This window comes from Aythya marila (assembly GCF_965140915.1).
Source record: "Aythya marila genome assembly, chromosome: 4".
NCBI lineage: Eukaryota > Metazoa > Chordata > Aves > Anseriformes > Anatidae > Aythya > Aythya marila.
This window is the reverse complement of record NC_139045.1, coordinates 14,938,456-14,955,505: the sequence shown is the minus strand read 5'-3', so window position 1 is coordinate 14,955,505 and position 17,050 is coordinate 14,938,456. Positions and strand designations below refer to the sequence as shown.

The following is a 17,050-nucleotide window of genomic DNA, read 5'->3' as shown; positions in this document are numbered from 1 at the left end:
CACATTAACCAAGTTTTTGAGACAATTTCCACAATTCTGAGATTCTTGAAAGGGCTCGGTCTAAATTAACTCATTTCTCTCAAAGCAGTGAAGCTTAGTGCCAGTAAACTTTGGCAAGAAGTGGGTTGAACCAGCAGGCAGCACTCAGGACAAGTTCCATTTTTATACCCCAACCATATCAAAAGTTTACTTTTAAAATTCACGAGGATGCACTAGAGAAAACACTTGTGAATTGGTGCACACAAATCTTCATGGTAAGATATTAACCTGGTCTTTGGTGAAACTCAGGGGGATAGTCAATCCTTGGTTTCTTTCTGCTGTTATGAATATCATAATCTTCTGGTCGACGCCTATACAAATTAGATATCAGAAATTAAACAAGGTTGCTTGGAGCATTCGACACAGCAGAATACCTCAAAGGAATAGCTTGAGCTGCCCAGGTTCTCCATTTATCCATTCTGAACTTCATCTGCTTCAAATCATTCTAAAGCTTTAAGTTTGAACTCAAATAATTACATACAACAGTCTGATTAAATACCCTCCTGTTAGCTTTTGGTTACAGGTACTTCGGTAGTGATGGAAGAAACTCTACCAACAGCACCTTTGTAACAAACAAAAGGGAACAGACTTGTCTGAAACAAATTCAGACGTAGGCTTTAGCATTATACTTTCACATTACATTTTGAACCAACCTATTGGACAACAGAATTTACATTACTGCATACAGTTAAAATAAACAGTAAAATATACCATTACAGTCAAAAGGCACGGACATTACTTCGCTAACTATGGGGTAAAGAATTCTGTAAGAGGTCTATTTGCATAACATTTATAAATAAAACCGTGCATGCTATTGTGAAACTGCTTTTCACTGCAGCTTGGCTAGCTTTGTAGTCCAATAATATTATTTCTAACAAATTCTGTTCTAAGCAATTTACCAGTAATGTATCAGTGCCTTTTACAGAAAGTTTAAGAACGTTTAAACTTCCTGATAATTAATTAGGGCTTTTTAATACAGAATAGCTTCCTTATGGAAGAGATGGTATCTTTAAGAATCTCACTCTCAGGAAGGCAGTCTGTTCATAAAACATGTACATTCCCATTGCTGTTATGTTTAATAAAGAACTATGCTTAAAAAAAGAACTGAAAACTGGTTGCTAATGTTTCTCCATCAAGGTACATAAACATTAGTGGGAGACTTCAATGCTAACATAAAGGTGTTTCTAAACACAAATCAGCTACAATCCAATCCCCCACCCCCATCAGCAATGTAATTCCTTATGACAAAGACATGAAATTGACACTTTCTTATAATGCTTAATTACTGTGCAACTTGCTTGCTGAGTAATGAGCTCACACAGCTTTCTCTTAGTTTTTTAAGTAGTTTCTCCTCCCCCTTCCCAACTTCAGTTTTTAAAGCCCACCATACCCAGTTACTAAGCTCTTTAAAACGAAAGCAGATTCTTTACTATGAGCAAAAAGCCCAAAAAACAAAGCAGTTGCATCTACAGCAAAATCAGATCAAGAAAAATAGAAGCTGGTGTAAAGAATAAACATACCGCTTTCTTGTAGTTTTGAGAGTGCATTTACGACCGGTATAAATTATGATAGAAACAGTTCATATAGTAGTCCAACTACTGACTTTAAGCTGTAAGCCACATACATAAATGGAGGCCCTGGCAGGCTTGAGAAGGTGTGGTGGTGTTATATGTATAGTTTGCAGTCCATTGCAAAACCTTCACTTGTATATACTTTATTGCACTGGAAACCTCTTAGCTTAACTTCACAAGCCATCTTGGTGTTCAGTCCTTTAAAGCCAAAAATAGGGGGGCGCTGCCAGGTTTCCTCCTACCTACTCGTTAGAGTGTCCTTTCTTTAAGCTCAAGGAAAAGGGGACTCTTGTTGGGTATCTGTACCTACCACAGGACGTTTCCACAAAGAGGAAACAACCAAAGGTTTCAGCCCAAACCATACATCAGTCTGTATGCAAAATGGCTACACAGGGAAAAGGTGTTTGGCAGAAGGGCTAATATCAGTTCTTTGCAAAGACTTCTCCAATTCTGTAACAAGTTATACCCCCTTTTTTCTGGAAAGTGATGTTAAGTTCATATAGCAGTGATCAATAACCATGTCGATCCTCTAAAATACTTTTAAGTCCACAGGTACTGCCAGCATCTGGAAAGGTTGTATATACAGACACAGCAACAGCCATTCTGTTTGGTTTGTTGCCGGGTCTCCAAGGGCCACTCGATCCCTTTTGGAAAGAACCTACTGTTTTCAGAAGCTCAGCAAGATGTGTGAATTCAGTGGTTACATGTTAGAGAATATTTGGCAATGGGGTTAAAGCATCACGGTGACACAATTTGAAACAGTCCCAATAATGCTCCTCTTGAATATCAAAATAACTTAAATATTTTATCCTCAAAATGAGGCGGCATCTTCTGCAAAATTTTAAGTGATCCTTATTAAAGTCCCATATTTGATAAGGCTTATCCAGAGACACACCTGAAAGAAAAGGCTTTTACAAGATATTAACACATTTTTGGCACATAAATATTTCCTTCTCTCCATCTAGCCTGCTCATAATAAATCCAAGCTTACCTACAGCTAGTGTTACATGTTGCATTATCTCAATAAATGATCTAGTCTAAACTAGAGAGCACTTTAAAAGCTTTTTTTTTTTCTGCAAAAGCAAAGATCCCCATTTTCCTCTTGAAAAATGACAGACCGGGGAACCATGTGAAATCCTCAATGAAGCCACAAACTTGTCCATGCAGCTTGATTTGAGGATTTTCTCTCTTCTTTATCGCAGGGAAAGCTTTGACGAATCACATTCCTCCATCACGTTATTCTGATACATGTGCCTATTATCAGTCCAAAGAACGTTTCTAACCTTCCCACGTCCCGAACGGGGTCACGACGGGATGGGCGTCCTCTTGATCGGGGCTGTGAGTGCATTCTTCTCTTGTGCCTCATTTTATGAATGACTTGATACAAGTCAATACTTTCATCAGGAGGGAACAGAAGACAAAGCTGGGTTCCACATTCCGGCTCAATCTCCTACAATTAGTTAGAAGTTCAGTAGTGGTTTATAAACCGAAGAAAAGAAACTCTCCTCAATTACATTAGCAATATGCACTTTAAAAAAAAAAAAAAAAAAGACACTTTGAAGATATTTCAGTATGACTCGAGACACAGCAAAATCACTTACATTACCTTCCACTCTTTAGGGACTACTTAGAATTTTCATAAATTAGTCCAACACTTGGGGCAACCATATCTTCCCATGAGACATACAGGCCACATCACTGTTTCGCTACAAAATCAGAGGACTGTTTTTCATCACAAAGAAAATGATCACCTATTACAGAAATAAAAGCGACACACGCAGGAGAAAAATCCATCCTAGCTTCACAACAGAGCCACGGCCTGATGAAGTTCACTATTACCACTCAAAAAACTATTTCTTCAGTCGATGACAGATCCACAAAACGCTAGGTTAGCGCTTGGCAGCGGTCAAAACAAGCAAATCATGTGTTCAGGATTGTTAGGACAGGAACACGGAATGAGAAAAATCATTATACCATTCTGGAATTCCATGTTCCACCCATACCTGGAATACTGGGTGCAGTTCTCAAGGGAAAAAAAGGTGGGGGGACAGGGACAAGGGCAGTAGAACTGGAAAAGCTTCTAAGGAGGTGATGTGGATAACTGCATGTGTGGAACAACTCCTGTATGCAAAGACCAAATGGGTGGGGATTTTTCAGTGTTGGAAAAAAAAAAAAAAAGGAGGAATTTGTGAGATGTGGAGAACAATGGGAGCAACCCTCTCCTCCGAACAACAGACAAAAAACAACTTGACTCCCTTTTCTGGAGCAAGAACTTGGGGCCATCAAATTAAACTAAGAGGAGACAGGTGCTAAACAATCCAAGAAAAAGGCTTCTTCAACCTGGTGATTAGCAGGCCTGTGGAACACCCTAGTGAAGGATGTTGTAGACACTCACTTGAGTTCTGAGGGAAAACATATGCATCATCAGAAGAAACATCCATTGGGGATTACACAAAATATAAACAGATAAACAACAACCACTTCATGAAATAACCTGAGTTGAACAGCTGGGAACGCAAGTACCTAGCACTACAGAAATTTTATGAAAAATTGAAAACCCACATCTACCACTCTATAGCGAAGGGGACAAAACATGAAAAATAACTGTTTCCTTGACCATTTAACAAAACCAAAGTTAACTGAAATCATTTTTCAGAGATCACACTAGACTTGAACGTAACAGAAAATACCATTTCACTTTTGCTACCTAACAAGGTGAATGTGTCTATGGGAAAAATAATGCATGGAGTCTAACATTTTCCATACAGTATACGGATTATGCAACTCCAATCTTGCCTTCGGAAACAGAAACCAACATTTTAAATCAAGGCTGGGTTACTTGATTACAGCAGCAACATACCTGCGCTCTGGTACATCTGACAAGACAAAGAGCCATCCCACTTACAATTTACTAGTATATAATTTATAATGGTAGAGCCTACACCCCAAGCAATACAGTAGAAAAGAAAAATGCAATGCAGAACACAGCTGCAAACACCAGTTCTTAAAAACTGATGTTATACAGGTTTGCACACCATACAATGCAAGACACATTACATTTCAAACCCAAAATATCACAGTTTGGAAGCACTGAACACTGTTTCATCACAAAGACAACAACATTGGCATATCGTCGTTTCCTTCTCCCCCAACAATACTAAACTTCTTGCCCTTGTCACAGTACTCTACAATGAGTAACTGATAGGAAGAGATTTAAAATCTTCTGTACATACTAAATTAGCAAGCACTTGAAGACATGAATTATTAAGGAAAAACCATAACAGAAAACAAACAAACCTGTCCATCGCGTCCAATCTTTACTGGCTTATGTTCGTTCCAAGGATTGGTCAGGTGAGCAGACTTAGTGAACGGCAATTCACGCCTAAATATGCAAGTGGTATTATTTATAGCTTTGCCTTCGTATTTCACTTATTTAATAATGTATACAATAGGACCTTACAAAAAGAATAATCCTGTTACCCTACGTACCGACAGGTCTCTAAATAGACATATTAGCACATATTAATTCCTGAAGAATTGAAGTTTTCACTGTGTCTTATTCCAGTATTAACTATAGTGACACAACGTAGACTTCAAAAGAAGTTTGTCTTTGTATAATATTGAGGTTGTACAGTAAGCAATCACAATCTGAATATGCTGACCAGATTCTACATGAGGTTTATCTACATGTTTATAGCAATGTCACTGAAATAAAGCCTGGAACACCTAATCTTATTCTGAAGCTAGACCCTCTTTGAGATGGTTGGAGTAGGTAGCTTCCTACAGTCCTTTCCAGCTTCAGTTTTCCTATAAATTGAAGTGTCACCTCCCCTGTATTTACTCTTTGTCAGCACAAGTGCGTGTGCACCGCATCTCACTGGACTGATAGATGACTTCTTTACAACACACCCAGTTATATCAACTAACATCCTACGTATTATGCAAGTAGAGACTACTTCGTAATGTAATCTATTACATATGTTATTTTAGAGCAGTAGCATTTTCTCTGTTCAGCCGGATGCCACCATTTCAGTAAAACATGGAACCATCCTTACAGGATTCCCCCCACGTTCTACACAGCTGTCTAACAAGCAAGCAGTTGAATTTTACTCCAAAATCTCAGAATAGTTTTCTAGTTTCAGGGCAAGAGATGAGTGAAGGAAAACACTCAACGTTAAAAATCTCTATACTAATTAATGGACTACAGAAAAAAAATATTTGCTGTAGCGCACATCAGGTACAGACCTGAATCCCAAGTTCAGTAACATGTGGCCATGAGTATGTGGGGGATGGAGGACAGTTCTCTAGTTGAAATGAATTTTCAAAAGGATGCTGGCAGCACTCAACTGAGTAATACACAAAAACGGTATTAGGTCTTGTTACTAAGCAGAAACAGTTATTTACCTACAAATCCAGTCAATTTTAAAGACACCTCCCAACATTTTTGCATTCATTCCTGCAGGCAGCACCCAGTGTATAGGTGATCCTCCATGATGGGATTCTGAAGAAAGTCTTGCAAATCCTGGAGGATTTCACATGAATTGTAACAAAGACAACAGAAAAGCTACTGCACATAAAATCTTACTTTCACTTACCTTGATAAAAGCTAAACTTTCCCTTACCTTGGAATTTGCCACTCTCTCTTACAGAAAATATCAAAATAACACTCCTTGCTGATCTAAATGCAGCATTAAGCTTCTTTTCATTCACTGGAAGTGTTGACCATACTCCCTAAAACAAAACAATCCCCACCCCAACACCAAAACGTGAGTTCATCTCAAGTGATTTAGCTGAAAGATTTTAAGCATGTCGTTCAGGCAAGGAAAAGACTGAACAAGTGCTTTGGGACAAAAGATAATGAAAAAAAGAACGGTACTGCTAAAATCATTCTTTCAGAAAATATTTTTAGCCTGCCCTATGATAAAACTTTCTCTAAAAATTTTTTTTAAATAGCTTTTTAATCTTTTATGAACACTGCAGATGCATTTAGACCACTTATAAAGGTGTTGTTTGTAATTATGACGGACAGATCACATAAGAACATTTGCCCTTAGTATTTTTAAGTTGTGTTTCAAGTGACTTTAGAAGCTCGTGTGTTTTTAAGAATACATACGTAGTAGGAAAAAACAGCAGCATCTATATAAAAGGTGGGCAGGTAGAGTCCAGTAACCTTGTTAGCCTGACAGATTAGTACAGGGCAGCTTGCAGACTTTCAAACTCTTTTAGTGAATGGCCAGACATGAAAGACACCAGAGAAACATTTTAAATTGGCAATACAACTCAAAGCAGTATGTTCAGCCTCACACATCACCACTGGCTAATTCCTGACTTTTACCTTTCATAAGCCATTTGTCCAGCCATACAAAACCACAACAAAAAAAACCTGCCTTAGGGTACCAGCCAAGCTAAGCTGTAAAATAACTAGTAGTTGCACTACTTTTCAGCAAGATCAGCTCCCCAGCCCATTTTTTGAAACCAGAACAGAGGAGATGCTTATGCTGGTTTAATATGCTCAAACTTTAGCCTCAGAATATATTCCAGTAGATGCTAAAGAAAACATTCTTTTCTGTCCCCCCTTTTTTTTTTCCCCCATTGAAGATGTGCTTTCATGTCCTACTCTGTGCTCAATTACTGGTCATCTGACTCTGTGACAACCAAATTCATTAGAACAGTCACCAGAGAACTATTTCGTCTTAACCTGTTACTAGCTTTTAGTTAGATGTATATTGCTTTAGGCTGTTCATGAAAGCACGCTGAGTTAGAATAACTTCTTACACTGGCTGCACAAAAGCCAGTGCAGTTGCGAAGCGCTGGTGTCAATATATGAAGAGACAAAACATCTACTCCAAGAACTTTAGGATCTAACTAGAAAACTGTTGCAACCCTCAGGGGGCATTGTGGAGATGGCTCAAATACCTCCAGCAGAGCTACTGTCCACCCAGGACATCCCTTTAAAGCCTAGCAAATGGCCAGGGCCACAATGTCCTTGCTGCCTCTCAAGCACTGGTGGAACACAGAGCATTAAATAACTGTGCATCAGAATTTGGCCTCTATTGCAGCTGACGGGTACTGACCCGTCATGTAAAGACCCGTCAGCATGTAATACTACATCGCCAAGATTTAACGGAGGAAGCCCAGAGAAAAACTTTATGCTCCAGTAAGGAACACGCGTGTAAGATCCTACCCACAGAGTTTCTGTCCTTAAGGGAACAGTAACCAGGCTAGCAGATCACCCATCCAATGTTGTGGCCCAGACAAAGTGCTCAAATCTGCTCACTACAGAGTCCAACAGCTCAGCATCACCAAGCAGAGATAGATGATCCATCCCATATTATCACTGCTTATCCCTTACCTGCTATGAAACTTGTCTGATCACAGAGGAAGATGTAATGCACAGAGCAAGTTCCAAAGAAAAAGAACCATAGCACTGAAAAGGAAAGCTTCCCCAAATCATACAAAGCAGAAGACCCATAGTGCTGAATTTATCAAAGAATGCCGCTGTCCCTAACTCAACCTGATAACACAATTGGTAGAGTAACTTTAGAAAAGCTGTAAACAACTTTAAAAAAGGCACGAAATCATTTTCGGTAACTTCTGAACAAAAATGCAATCCGTTGATTACAAGAACTATTCTTATTATTTTTTAATTTTTTAAATATGTTATTAAATATTTCTAATTATTTTAAAATTATTAACTTTTTGAATTTTAAAAGTCAACTTCGTGCATGTTGGAAAAATAGCAACACTGCTAAACATTCATTGTTATTTTGCAACTGTTCACCTTAAAAATGATCAGTTTTTCAGAACAGTATCGTGAAGAGTCATGTTCAGAACATGGCATCAAGCTACAGCACCTCAGAGATTAGTTGGGCAGAGGAGGAAAACTCCTTTCAAAAAGCAGAAAGTTTCTTGAACCAGCTATCCACTGCCTGCCGTTCCCTCAACATTTTCAGAAGCACATTAAACTCCAGTCTTAACTCTCCCATGGCTTAAGGCCCCTTTTCAAGCATACTCCATCAAGATAAGTAACTTATGGTTCAGAAACTTCTCTAGAATACAGTGGAAGCAGAGCAGCTACCCTTAAAGAATCAAGGAACATTTCATTCTTGTCTCTACCAAGATCTGAGCAACAGAGAAAAGAATGCATAAATCAGTATGTTTTTCTATAGTAAGTTGTGTTTCAAAATACTCAAGTGATCAGTTTGAAGAAAATTTAACTTACCTTTGCTTTAGCAAGCGATACGTTTTCATGGTTATTACTCTTGATGAGAAAGAATCTTGCATCCTGGAGAATGTATTTAAGTTTACTTGTTTGGTCTGAAAAACAGTGTCAAATAAGCAGAACTGTAAATATTTTCAGTTTTCAAAAGTGTTGCTGTCAGTGTAGATAGTTGCTTGCTTCCTTCAAAATACACCAGATCCCACCCAGTTCCTACCTATGTATTAAGACAGTCAACCACCCAACTCAAAACTTGAAGCCTAAGCTGTAGAGTACAAAATGCAAAGGGAAAGTCAAACCAAAACTAGAACTCAGATATTAAGGTAAAGAAAAAAATAAAAATAAGATCAGCACAATTCAGTGATGTTCCGATATATAGGACTTACTTCTTTTGTTAAGAATCTTTGAATGAACAGTAGGAAACATTTGTATCAACATTAATCCTTGAATAGAGACTACTAAAACATTCTTATCAAACGAAAGCACATCATTTTTTGCTTTTCTGTTTCTACTACAAGTAAATCAGCTGAATTTTTTGTATTTCAGTCTCAACACATGCAGAAGTAGCTTAAGATTTATTTATGCTCTCAATAATTATGTGCTCATATCGATTTATATCGGAACATTACTACTTACACATAATTTAATGAATACAGACAATGGCTTGCTATGGGGCATGCATTAAAAAATTCAAATTTAAATGATACCTTTTTGGACAGCACGAACGGAAGATGATAATTTCTCATGCTTCTTTTCTGAACCTGTGTTTAGCCAAAGTACATTTTGTTCAGATTGAGCCTTAATAGAGATAATATACAATTTCTACAGCCTTGTCACATACAATTTTCATTCATGACAAATTATGCTTTCTGGCGCGCACCCACACACACAAAAAAAATACTGTTCAATGTGCACGAGTGTTTTGTTTTGATTTGTTTTTATTGTTTGGTTTTGGGTTGTTTGGTTTGGGTTTGTTTTATTTTTTTTTAAATAGTATTTGAACAGTTTCCTACTCAGAAAACTAGTCACTGAATCATCATCTTCCAAGTTTAAAAAAAAGTGAAAATTCCACTTAAGCAACAGAATAGCATTAAAGTAACAAGAAAGCCTACTTCCCCCCCCCAAAAGGTATCCACACACAACATGCCAGAAGTCAATACCAAATTATAAGAAGCTACATACCCCATAAATCTCTACAGCCAGTTACATTTATTTTAGACTACACATTAAGATTTGATGCAAGTCAGGAGAACAAGCAATAAATGGAAAAAATACCTGCATAGGATTCTGATGCAGAACTTCCACTTCTATCAAAAACAATTGGAGAGATACCTCTAGCTCTCTTCCTTTCCTTCTTTTTCTCATCTAAAATAAAGAAAAAGAAAAATATAAAAAATAACAGCAGTATTTTAAACATCAAGCAGCAGGCAAAATTCAAATAAACAGCACGCACAGAAGAAGCAAATGCTAAGTAGCCAAGCCTTCAATTCACAAGAAGATGAAAATGCCACAAATCTAGAAATTGCATGTGAAGTTTTGAGACAGAATTAGTCTCCTGGGTGTTCTAATAAGGGAAGTTTAGTTCTCTCTGGCCTTCAGCCAAAATTTGCAACACAGAGCGCAAGCTCTGATAGTGACATGGGCCTGCTTTCTCAGAGCTCAACAAAAGGAAGAGATATAAGAAAACAAAGCACTGTGGCACATAGGCAGTTTTTTTCTACTCTAAAGAGAGTTATGTTATATTGTGGGCATTTTCTGAAAAATTATTACACCTTTGTCACCTTATAGTCCTCCATATAACCAAATCAAAGACATGTTAAGGAGAAAGGCCACCTACGGAGACTTCAGACCAGGAAGATATATTAGAGGAATCTTAACAGGAGATCATAAGCCTCTTTCTTATTTGAAAAACAAAACAAAACAAAAACACAGAACAGTACCAGTTTCTCCACTGTGCAGAAGTTACAATCCAAACCCTTTATGTCTGCTTGTATACAGACAACTACGGGGAATAGTGTTCAGCTTCACTTGGAAGATAGGTCTGCATGAACTTTTAATCTTCCAAACAATGCAGTATTTATGTCATTAAAAACTCTGTATGTATCTGTATGTCAGCACTGGTTCCACTACACAGCTGTGAAGCATTTGTTTCTAGTTTTTGCTTAAAACTTTGCTCTTATTCTAAGTTTGTTTTAATAGCTAATCATTTCAACTTAGACTTGTTATGCTGAAGGCAGCCACTATTTAAGCTCATCTGTCTAGCATAACACCTTCTCTGGAGAAGACAGTGGTGCTTTGACTGCACCAGTCTCCCTGGTCACTTATCTGCATGAATACAGAATAGCTTACCACCAGCTTAAGATGAGTTGCATGGAAAGTTAAGCCACAAGGAAAATATTAACTAAGAAACTATGAACTAAGAAAATATCTAAGATTTCAAAGCACATAGCAGTAAGGCCAAAGCAATCAAGAGCAATACAAATCTTCAGCAAAGAAATCCTGATTTCCACAAGTTTTCGTGTAATGAAAGACCACTTTCCAGTAAGATTCTTCCTTCCTTACGATGTTTCAAAGTTAAGATCTTAATGACTTGTGCTGCTAAGATTCACTTTTGACATGGTCAGGAAGTGGTATTTTTAGAAGTAGCCAAATTTTCCATGGCAAGGTGTTTCAGACCAGCACGCTAAATGTCACCTACCTGACGCATCTGAACCAGATGCAGATCTGACTGATCCATCTGTGAACGAGGCAGATTCAGAATCAGAATCGCTGGCTTCACTCCGTGTGTCATAGTCATTTCCTTCCTTCTGATCTCTCTCATCCTGTTCATACTCTTCTTCATCCTCTTCCCCATCTTCTTCCACCTCTTCATCCTCCTCCCCTTCATCATCTTCTTCTTCTTCCATTCCCTCATTTTCTGTATTGCCTTGTTCAGAGGAACCACTACTGCCAGTCTCATGATCTGAACAATATTCCTCAGAGTTCACCTCTTCTTTAGAAGAATGGCTGGATCTGCTTGGTCTTCTATCCACATCATGTCTGATTCTCTGATGTTTAAAGAAAAAGTGAATCAGTGGACATATAAGATTGTCAGGATGTACACACAGTCCTAAGAAAATTTGCCTTATAAAAGGTCTCATAATTGTTTTATTTATAAGGCAGCAAGAACATTTAATACCTCTGAACCATCTGGCGTGGAAGACTTTGCCCTTCTGTCAAGATCCCTCTTCCTCAAGCAAGTCTTTTCTGGCTGTCCTTTATAAGGATCCCTGGAGCTGCTTGACATGCGTGTCTTTCGATCACCATCTGGGCGCTTGTTTCTGTCAGACCTCTGATACTCCTCATTCTTGTATTCTGATATTGGCTTTCCTTTCGTACTCACTATTCTCTTGTTATTGCTAACTGATGAACTAGGAGGCTTTGGCATCATCTGCCTTGACGAATGCAGAGAAGGTTTCTGTCTCTTGTTTTCAGCGCTTTCCATCCTGTCGCTTTTTCTTTTTGATCCTTAAATAAAAAGATACCAAGCTCGATGTTATTTTGCATGTAACACCAAAAACTCTGCAGAGACCCCCCCACTTTCTCTACTTTGGTAAATCCCCTGTTGCTGTCACAGGTACCATCTTCCAGGTGTAAGCTTTGCAAAAAACACTCAGTACTGCCTGTTTGGAACAGCTAATGTTCTAAAAACGGCCTATTACTATCCTTTAGGATGTCCAACTCATCCTTTAGGTTTTGGTAGGTGTTTTCTAAATTTTATGTATGGGAACACTAAACTAAATTCTTACAGGATTGATCTAAGGCCCAACTAGCAACTGAGCCCAAAAGGGACTTTGGGACTGCCTTGTTCCATTTCACGTCATTAAAACAAACAGTATAGTCTTTTTCTAACAGCAAATACGCTCATGACAAGGCAGATTCCACAACTGCTTCTATGATGAAAGGACACCTACTTAAACATCTGTCTGGAAGGTTTGGTGAAAAAGTAGATCCTTGTGAAATAAAGACTGTTTTGGACTCTTTGAAGCAAGTTATAAAAACTGCTTATTCAAAGACTTTAACCCTGTTAAGACAGACTTTTTTTTTTTTTTTTTTAATAATTTACTTCTGTACAGAACATCCACTACCACAGTCACCTACCCTTTTTTTCACTTTTGTCTTGCTCACTATCGGGGTTATATAACTCATCATCTTGGTCAGGAGCATCAGTCAAAATGTCATCCAGGACATTCAGTTCACCATCTGAAAGCAGAAGAGTTAAAAACAACCATAATGAGTCTGAAGATGCAAGCTACAGTAGAACCAGTATTTACAAACGAGAACATTTCCTTTAGGGTTACAGATCTGTCACATGGCAAAAATTAATGTCTTTTGTCCACAACTTCAGTTGGATGGATTGAGCAAACCCAATAAAACAATTAAAAAGTCACAGAATGCATTTAGGCCTCTGAATACGGTCCAGCTTGGTTCCTCGCATCACATAAGCTTTACAAAGCTGACCTAAAAATGCAAGCCTAACAAAAAAGCCTGTACAAAAACAGAGAAAAAGGAGAGTGGGCGATAGCCTAAGTGCCATAAGAAAAGAGGAGGGATCTTCCTACTTCAAATCCCAAAGAACTTGAAGATTTATTATTCTCTTCTGCCCTGCTATTTTTGTTCTCACTGCTGTGTTAGGAGGGGAATTTTGTGGTTTATCTCCAAGGAAAAAGCCACAAAAGGGGAAGATAAGCTAACAAGAGCATAAGCTAGGTCAATCCACTGAAGAAGTGGAAAGAAATATTTATTTGCTACATAATTCTGAGTTGCTCTGGAAAAAAAAAAAAACAACTATAACTCATTTTAATCACCAGGGCAAAAAGTTAAGGAAATTCATGCTAGAGATAGTAAACGACCACAATGGGTTACACAACTTTTAAAACTTGTCACTGCTTCCAGCTCTGCTTGACTTTGAGTGAAACCAATGGGAATGTGTGGCAATTCCAGTAAAAAGATTCATCAGATGTAAGACAGCAGATCAATATGCCAATCACTTTCAAAATAAGACTGGACTAAGTGTAAGTATGCAAATGGAAATATAATAGGAAAAGTATTAATTTAGAATCCCATGTTACTTGTCCTGAAGTCTGGAATTCTGAGCTCTTTCATTCTATATTACTGTCAGTGATTCTATTTTCTGTGTTTCAGAAAAGGAAAGCAGAGCAAATTCCAGGGATTCAGCTATTGACAGTATCTGGAAAAGGTAGCATGTTAAAAAGCTGCAGGTCAGTATTCTTGTGCTGGACAAAATTGTGGTAAAGCAACAAAGCTGTCCAGAATATGGCAAATTGTTTATCTCAAATTCTTGACCTGTGCCACAAGATGAGTTTTACAGCTTAGTATTAAAAATACAAGTTAACATTATTTTTATCTCTACTATAGACACCTGAATCTGAAGTCACCATGTGTGCTAGCCTCCCTGCAGGCACTTCTTCATTTTTTCTGTGGCAGGGGAATGTAGGAGTAGTCACTGAACTGCATGGCTGCTGTAAATGATGCAAAGGAAGTGGTGCAGAGAGAAGTGGATCAAGCTTTTCCCTGGCAGTTTACAGTCAGAGGACATTCAAATATCACAGAGCTACACTGTAATTCATTTGGGAGCAGACCTTGGTGCTTGGAGATACATATTTATGCCCACAGCAAACATTCTTGCTTTTAATGATGAGAAATATAAGAGCCAGGCTGATGGCTTTGCAACTGCTAAACATGGGTTGCAGTTTCCTGGCTTGCATCATGTTTCCCCACAAAGGGCTAGGCGAGCTCTCAACACAAAATTTTGTTGCTGGAGACCAATGAAAAAGAGGCCTTCTGGAATTAGAACCCACCTCAGACCACAAATACTGAGCCTCAGCCTTCATTCTGTTTTAGCGAGGCAACAACATGCTTGAGTAAACTATATTTAACCTAGCTACTGCAGTAGCATTCAGAGGTGTTAAAATACTCAGGTATGAGCTGGTTCAAAAATAAATGAGAAAATAAAACTTTTATGGAATAACCATGTCTGACACAGACTGACAACCCCTTTCAGGGTTAGGTGGGCCTGATTTTTAGTCAGAACCCTAAAAAGGTATTCAAAGGACAGATGCAGGAACTGCTCTTCCCCCCCTTCTATGATGCATCTGACTTCTGAGAAATTTCCAGAATTATTTAGCAGCCTGCTGATGCAAAAAGGGCAGTCTGACCACACAGTTCCCATCTGCTGCCTGCATCAGGTACACTGCTCAACTGACCTCCATAAAATGATTCCACTCACTGAGCTGTCACTGTTAAGCATTCGACCTGATCAGCTAAATTATCTCAGAGAGATCAAGGTAAGCATCAGGAAAAGCACAAAAAAAAGAAACAGAAAAACAGTAGAGGGACAGATTTCTTACAGTTCATCACTGCTGAAGGGGGAAGGTCCACATGGGTCCATTTCACTACAGACACTCCCAACTGGGCTCTCCTGCAACTCATCTTATGTTGACTCCGGGGTGTGTTGGATCCCTCCATGAACAAATTTAACTCACCTGAAACAGCAGGAAAGTAACCTGGGGAGGGTGTTTTTCCTTTGCTGGCCAAAAGAGTTAGATCTATTCAAGGAAGGGTCCAAACAAGAATCTGAGTTGGCAAACAGAGTGGATAAGACCACGCAATCTAAAACTGAAAGGGTCAGTGAGATTTATTTCCACTTTCCCTAAGCAGTGAAACAGCATTTCTCTTTTAGAAGGAGTACAGAAATAACATTGCATTTTCAGTAGAAATAAATTCAGTTACAAACGTTTATTAACACCTGCTATCCAATCAATCAGAATCCATCCTTTCACAGAGCAGCCAGTTAAATGCAAATTAAAATACAAACCATAGAAACATTTCTTGTCTGCTACTCACAACCTGACCGCTGTCAGTGATTAAACAAAAAATCCCAACACATATCCTAGATACATTAAAAAAAAAAAAATCAAGCCCATCTGGATAAATGGTTATATGAGAAAGAGTTTAAGAATCCAATAGTACATATTTCAATTTTACTGTTTTTCTAGAATGGCTGCTAAAATCTATTCCAGAACAACCCAAACATATCCTACCCCACCAGTATTACAATAATGAAACCAAGAATCAAATATCAGAAATAGTTTTACCCATCAGCTCTAACAAAACCTAGTGGGAATTTTCCAGTTTGACTACAAATACTGAACACCGCAGACTTTCACCCTTCTCACAAACGGCCAGTGACAATTCACAGCCAGCTATCCTGCAAGAAGTTTTAGATGAAATGCATTCCACAGAAATCCTGAATGATGCAAACCAACCCAAGCTGCTACCCGGATCCTTTACCTTTTTAATAAGATGACTGTAACCTGTGCTAACCACCAGACAGCAGCCCGCTACACCTGACGTACGCTTTCATAGCTTTCACATCAATTTAGCGAGGACTGACTTGTATAACCTCACAGACAGCACGTGCATCACTTCAGCTTCTGCAGAGTGACAGGCTGTTCTGAACCTTTAGGATATATGTCACCCTGGAAGTGTTCGGTTATTTTATTTTAAAGTTATTCGCCCACAGTTCCTGGTAAGCTTAAGGGACTGCAGGGAAGACAGGAGCAGCGAGCAGAAAGCACTCAGGGAATACTGCAGTGCCAGCTTCTGCTTGACAAAGTAACTACGTCTCTTGATAGAAAAACTTCAGGAAAAAAAAATAAAGGAATTTAAGGAAAAACCTGACGGAAATCAGTCCTGCAGGAGGATACCCAGCAGCAACCCGCCTGCAGCACGGCGAACCTCGCTGCCCGCTGCTGCAGTCACCTTGCCCCGAGCCCTCTGCCCGGGCACCGCGTCCCCCCCGCCTCCCGAGGGCCCTCTCCCCACACAGCGCTGCCCAAACCCGCAGCAGCCGCCCCCGGAGCGGGCCTCCAGCGCCCGCCGCCCTCCTCACGGGCGCCTCACAGGGCGAAGGCCCGGAGCCAGCGACCGAGCAGGCCCGGCTGGGGGCGGCCAGCTCCGCTGAGGGGGGCACCGAGGGGGCACCGAGGGGGCACCGAGCGTCCCACCCAGCTCGCCCCGGAGCCCGGCTCTCGCCCGCAGCCCGCCCCCCGGGGGTACCTTTCTCCTCCCGGCTGTCCGCCGCCATCCCGCCGCGCCGCGCCGAGCGCCTAAGATGGCGGCGCCCTCTTCCTGCGCCCAACGCCTCCCGCCCCGCCCC

The 17,050-nt window shown here is 39.5% G+C and overlaps 1 protein-coding gene across 11 annotated transcripts in view; it reads right to left on the bottom strand.

Moving 5' to 3' along the window:
- Window positions 1-17,050, bottom strand: part of YTHDC1 (YTH N6-methyladenosine RNA binding protein C1) — an 83,751-nt gene extending 66,701 nt beyond the window's left edge. For 6 of the 11 annotated variants that reach the window (XM_082759410.1, XM_082759416.1, XM_082759414.1 and 3 more), the window contains exons 1-13: window positions 16,951-17,050; window positions 15,240-15,374; window positions 12,970-13,071; window positions 12,008-12,336; window positions 11,528-11,876; window positions 10,105-10,194; window positions 9,537-9,590; window positions 8,833-8,927; window positions 6,233-6,341; window positions 6,015-6,132; window positions 4,908-4,992; window positions 2,894-3,060; window positions 268-350 (exon numbers count right to left, since the gene is read on the bottom strand). In XM_082759410.1, coding sequence (XP_082615536.1) covers window positions 268-350; window positions 2,894-3,060; window positions 4,908-4,992; window positions 6,015-6,132; window positions 6,233-6,341; window positions 8,833-8,927; window positions 9,537-9,590; window positions 10,105-10,194; window positions 11,528-11,876; window positions 12,008-12,336; window positions 12,970-13,071; window positions 15,240-15,374; window positions 16,951-16,978 — 1,744 coding nt within the window. In that variant the 5' untranslated portion in view covers window positions 16,979-17,050. The remainder of the gene's footprint in view (window positions 1-267; window positions 351-2,893; window positions 3,061-4,907; window positions 4,993-6,014; window positions 6,133-6,232; window positions 6,342-8,832; window positions 8,928-9,536; window positions 9,591-10,104; window positions 10,195-11,527; window positions 11,877-12,007; window positions 12,337-12,969; window positions 13,072-15,239; window positions 15,375-16,950) is intronic. The other 5 variants (XM_082759415.1, XM_082759420.1, XM_082759419.1 and 2 more) reach the window with 3 other exon arrangements.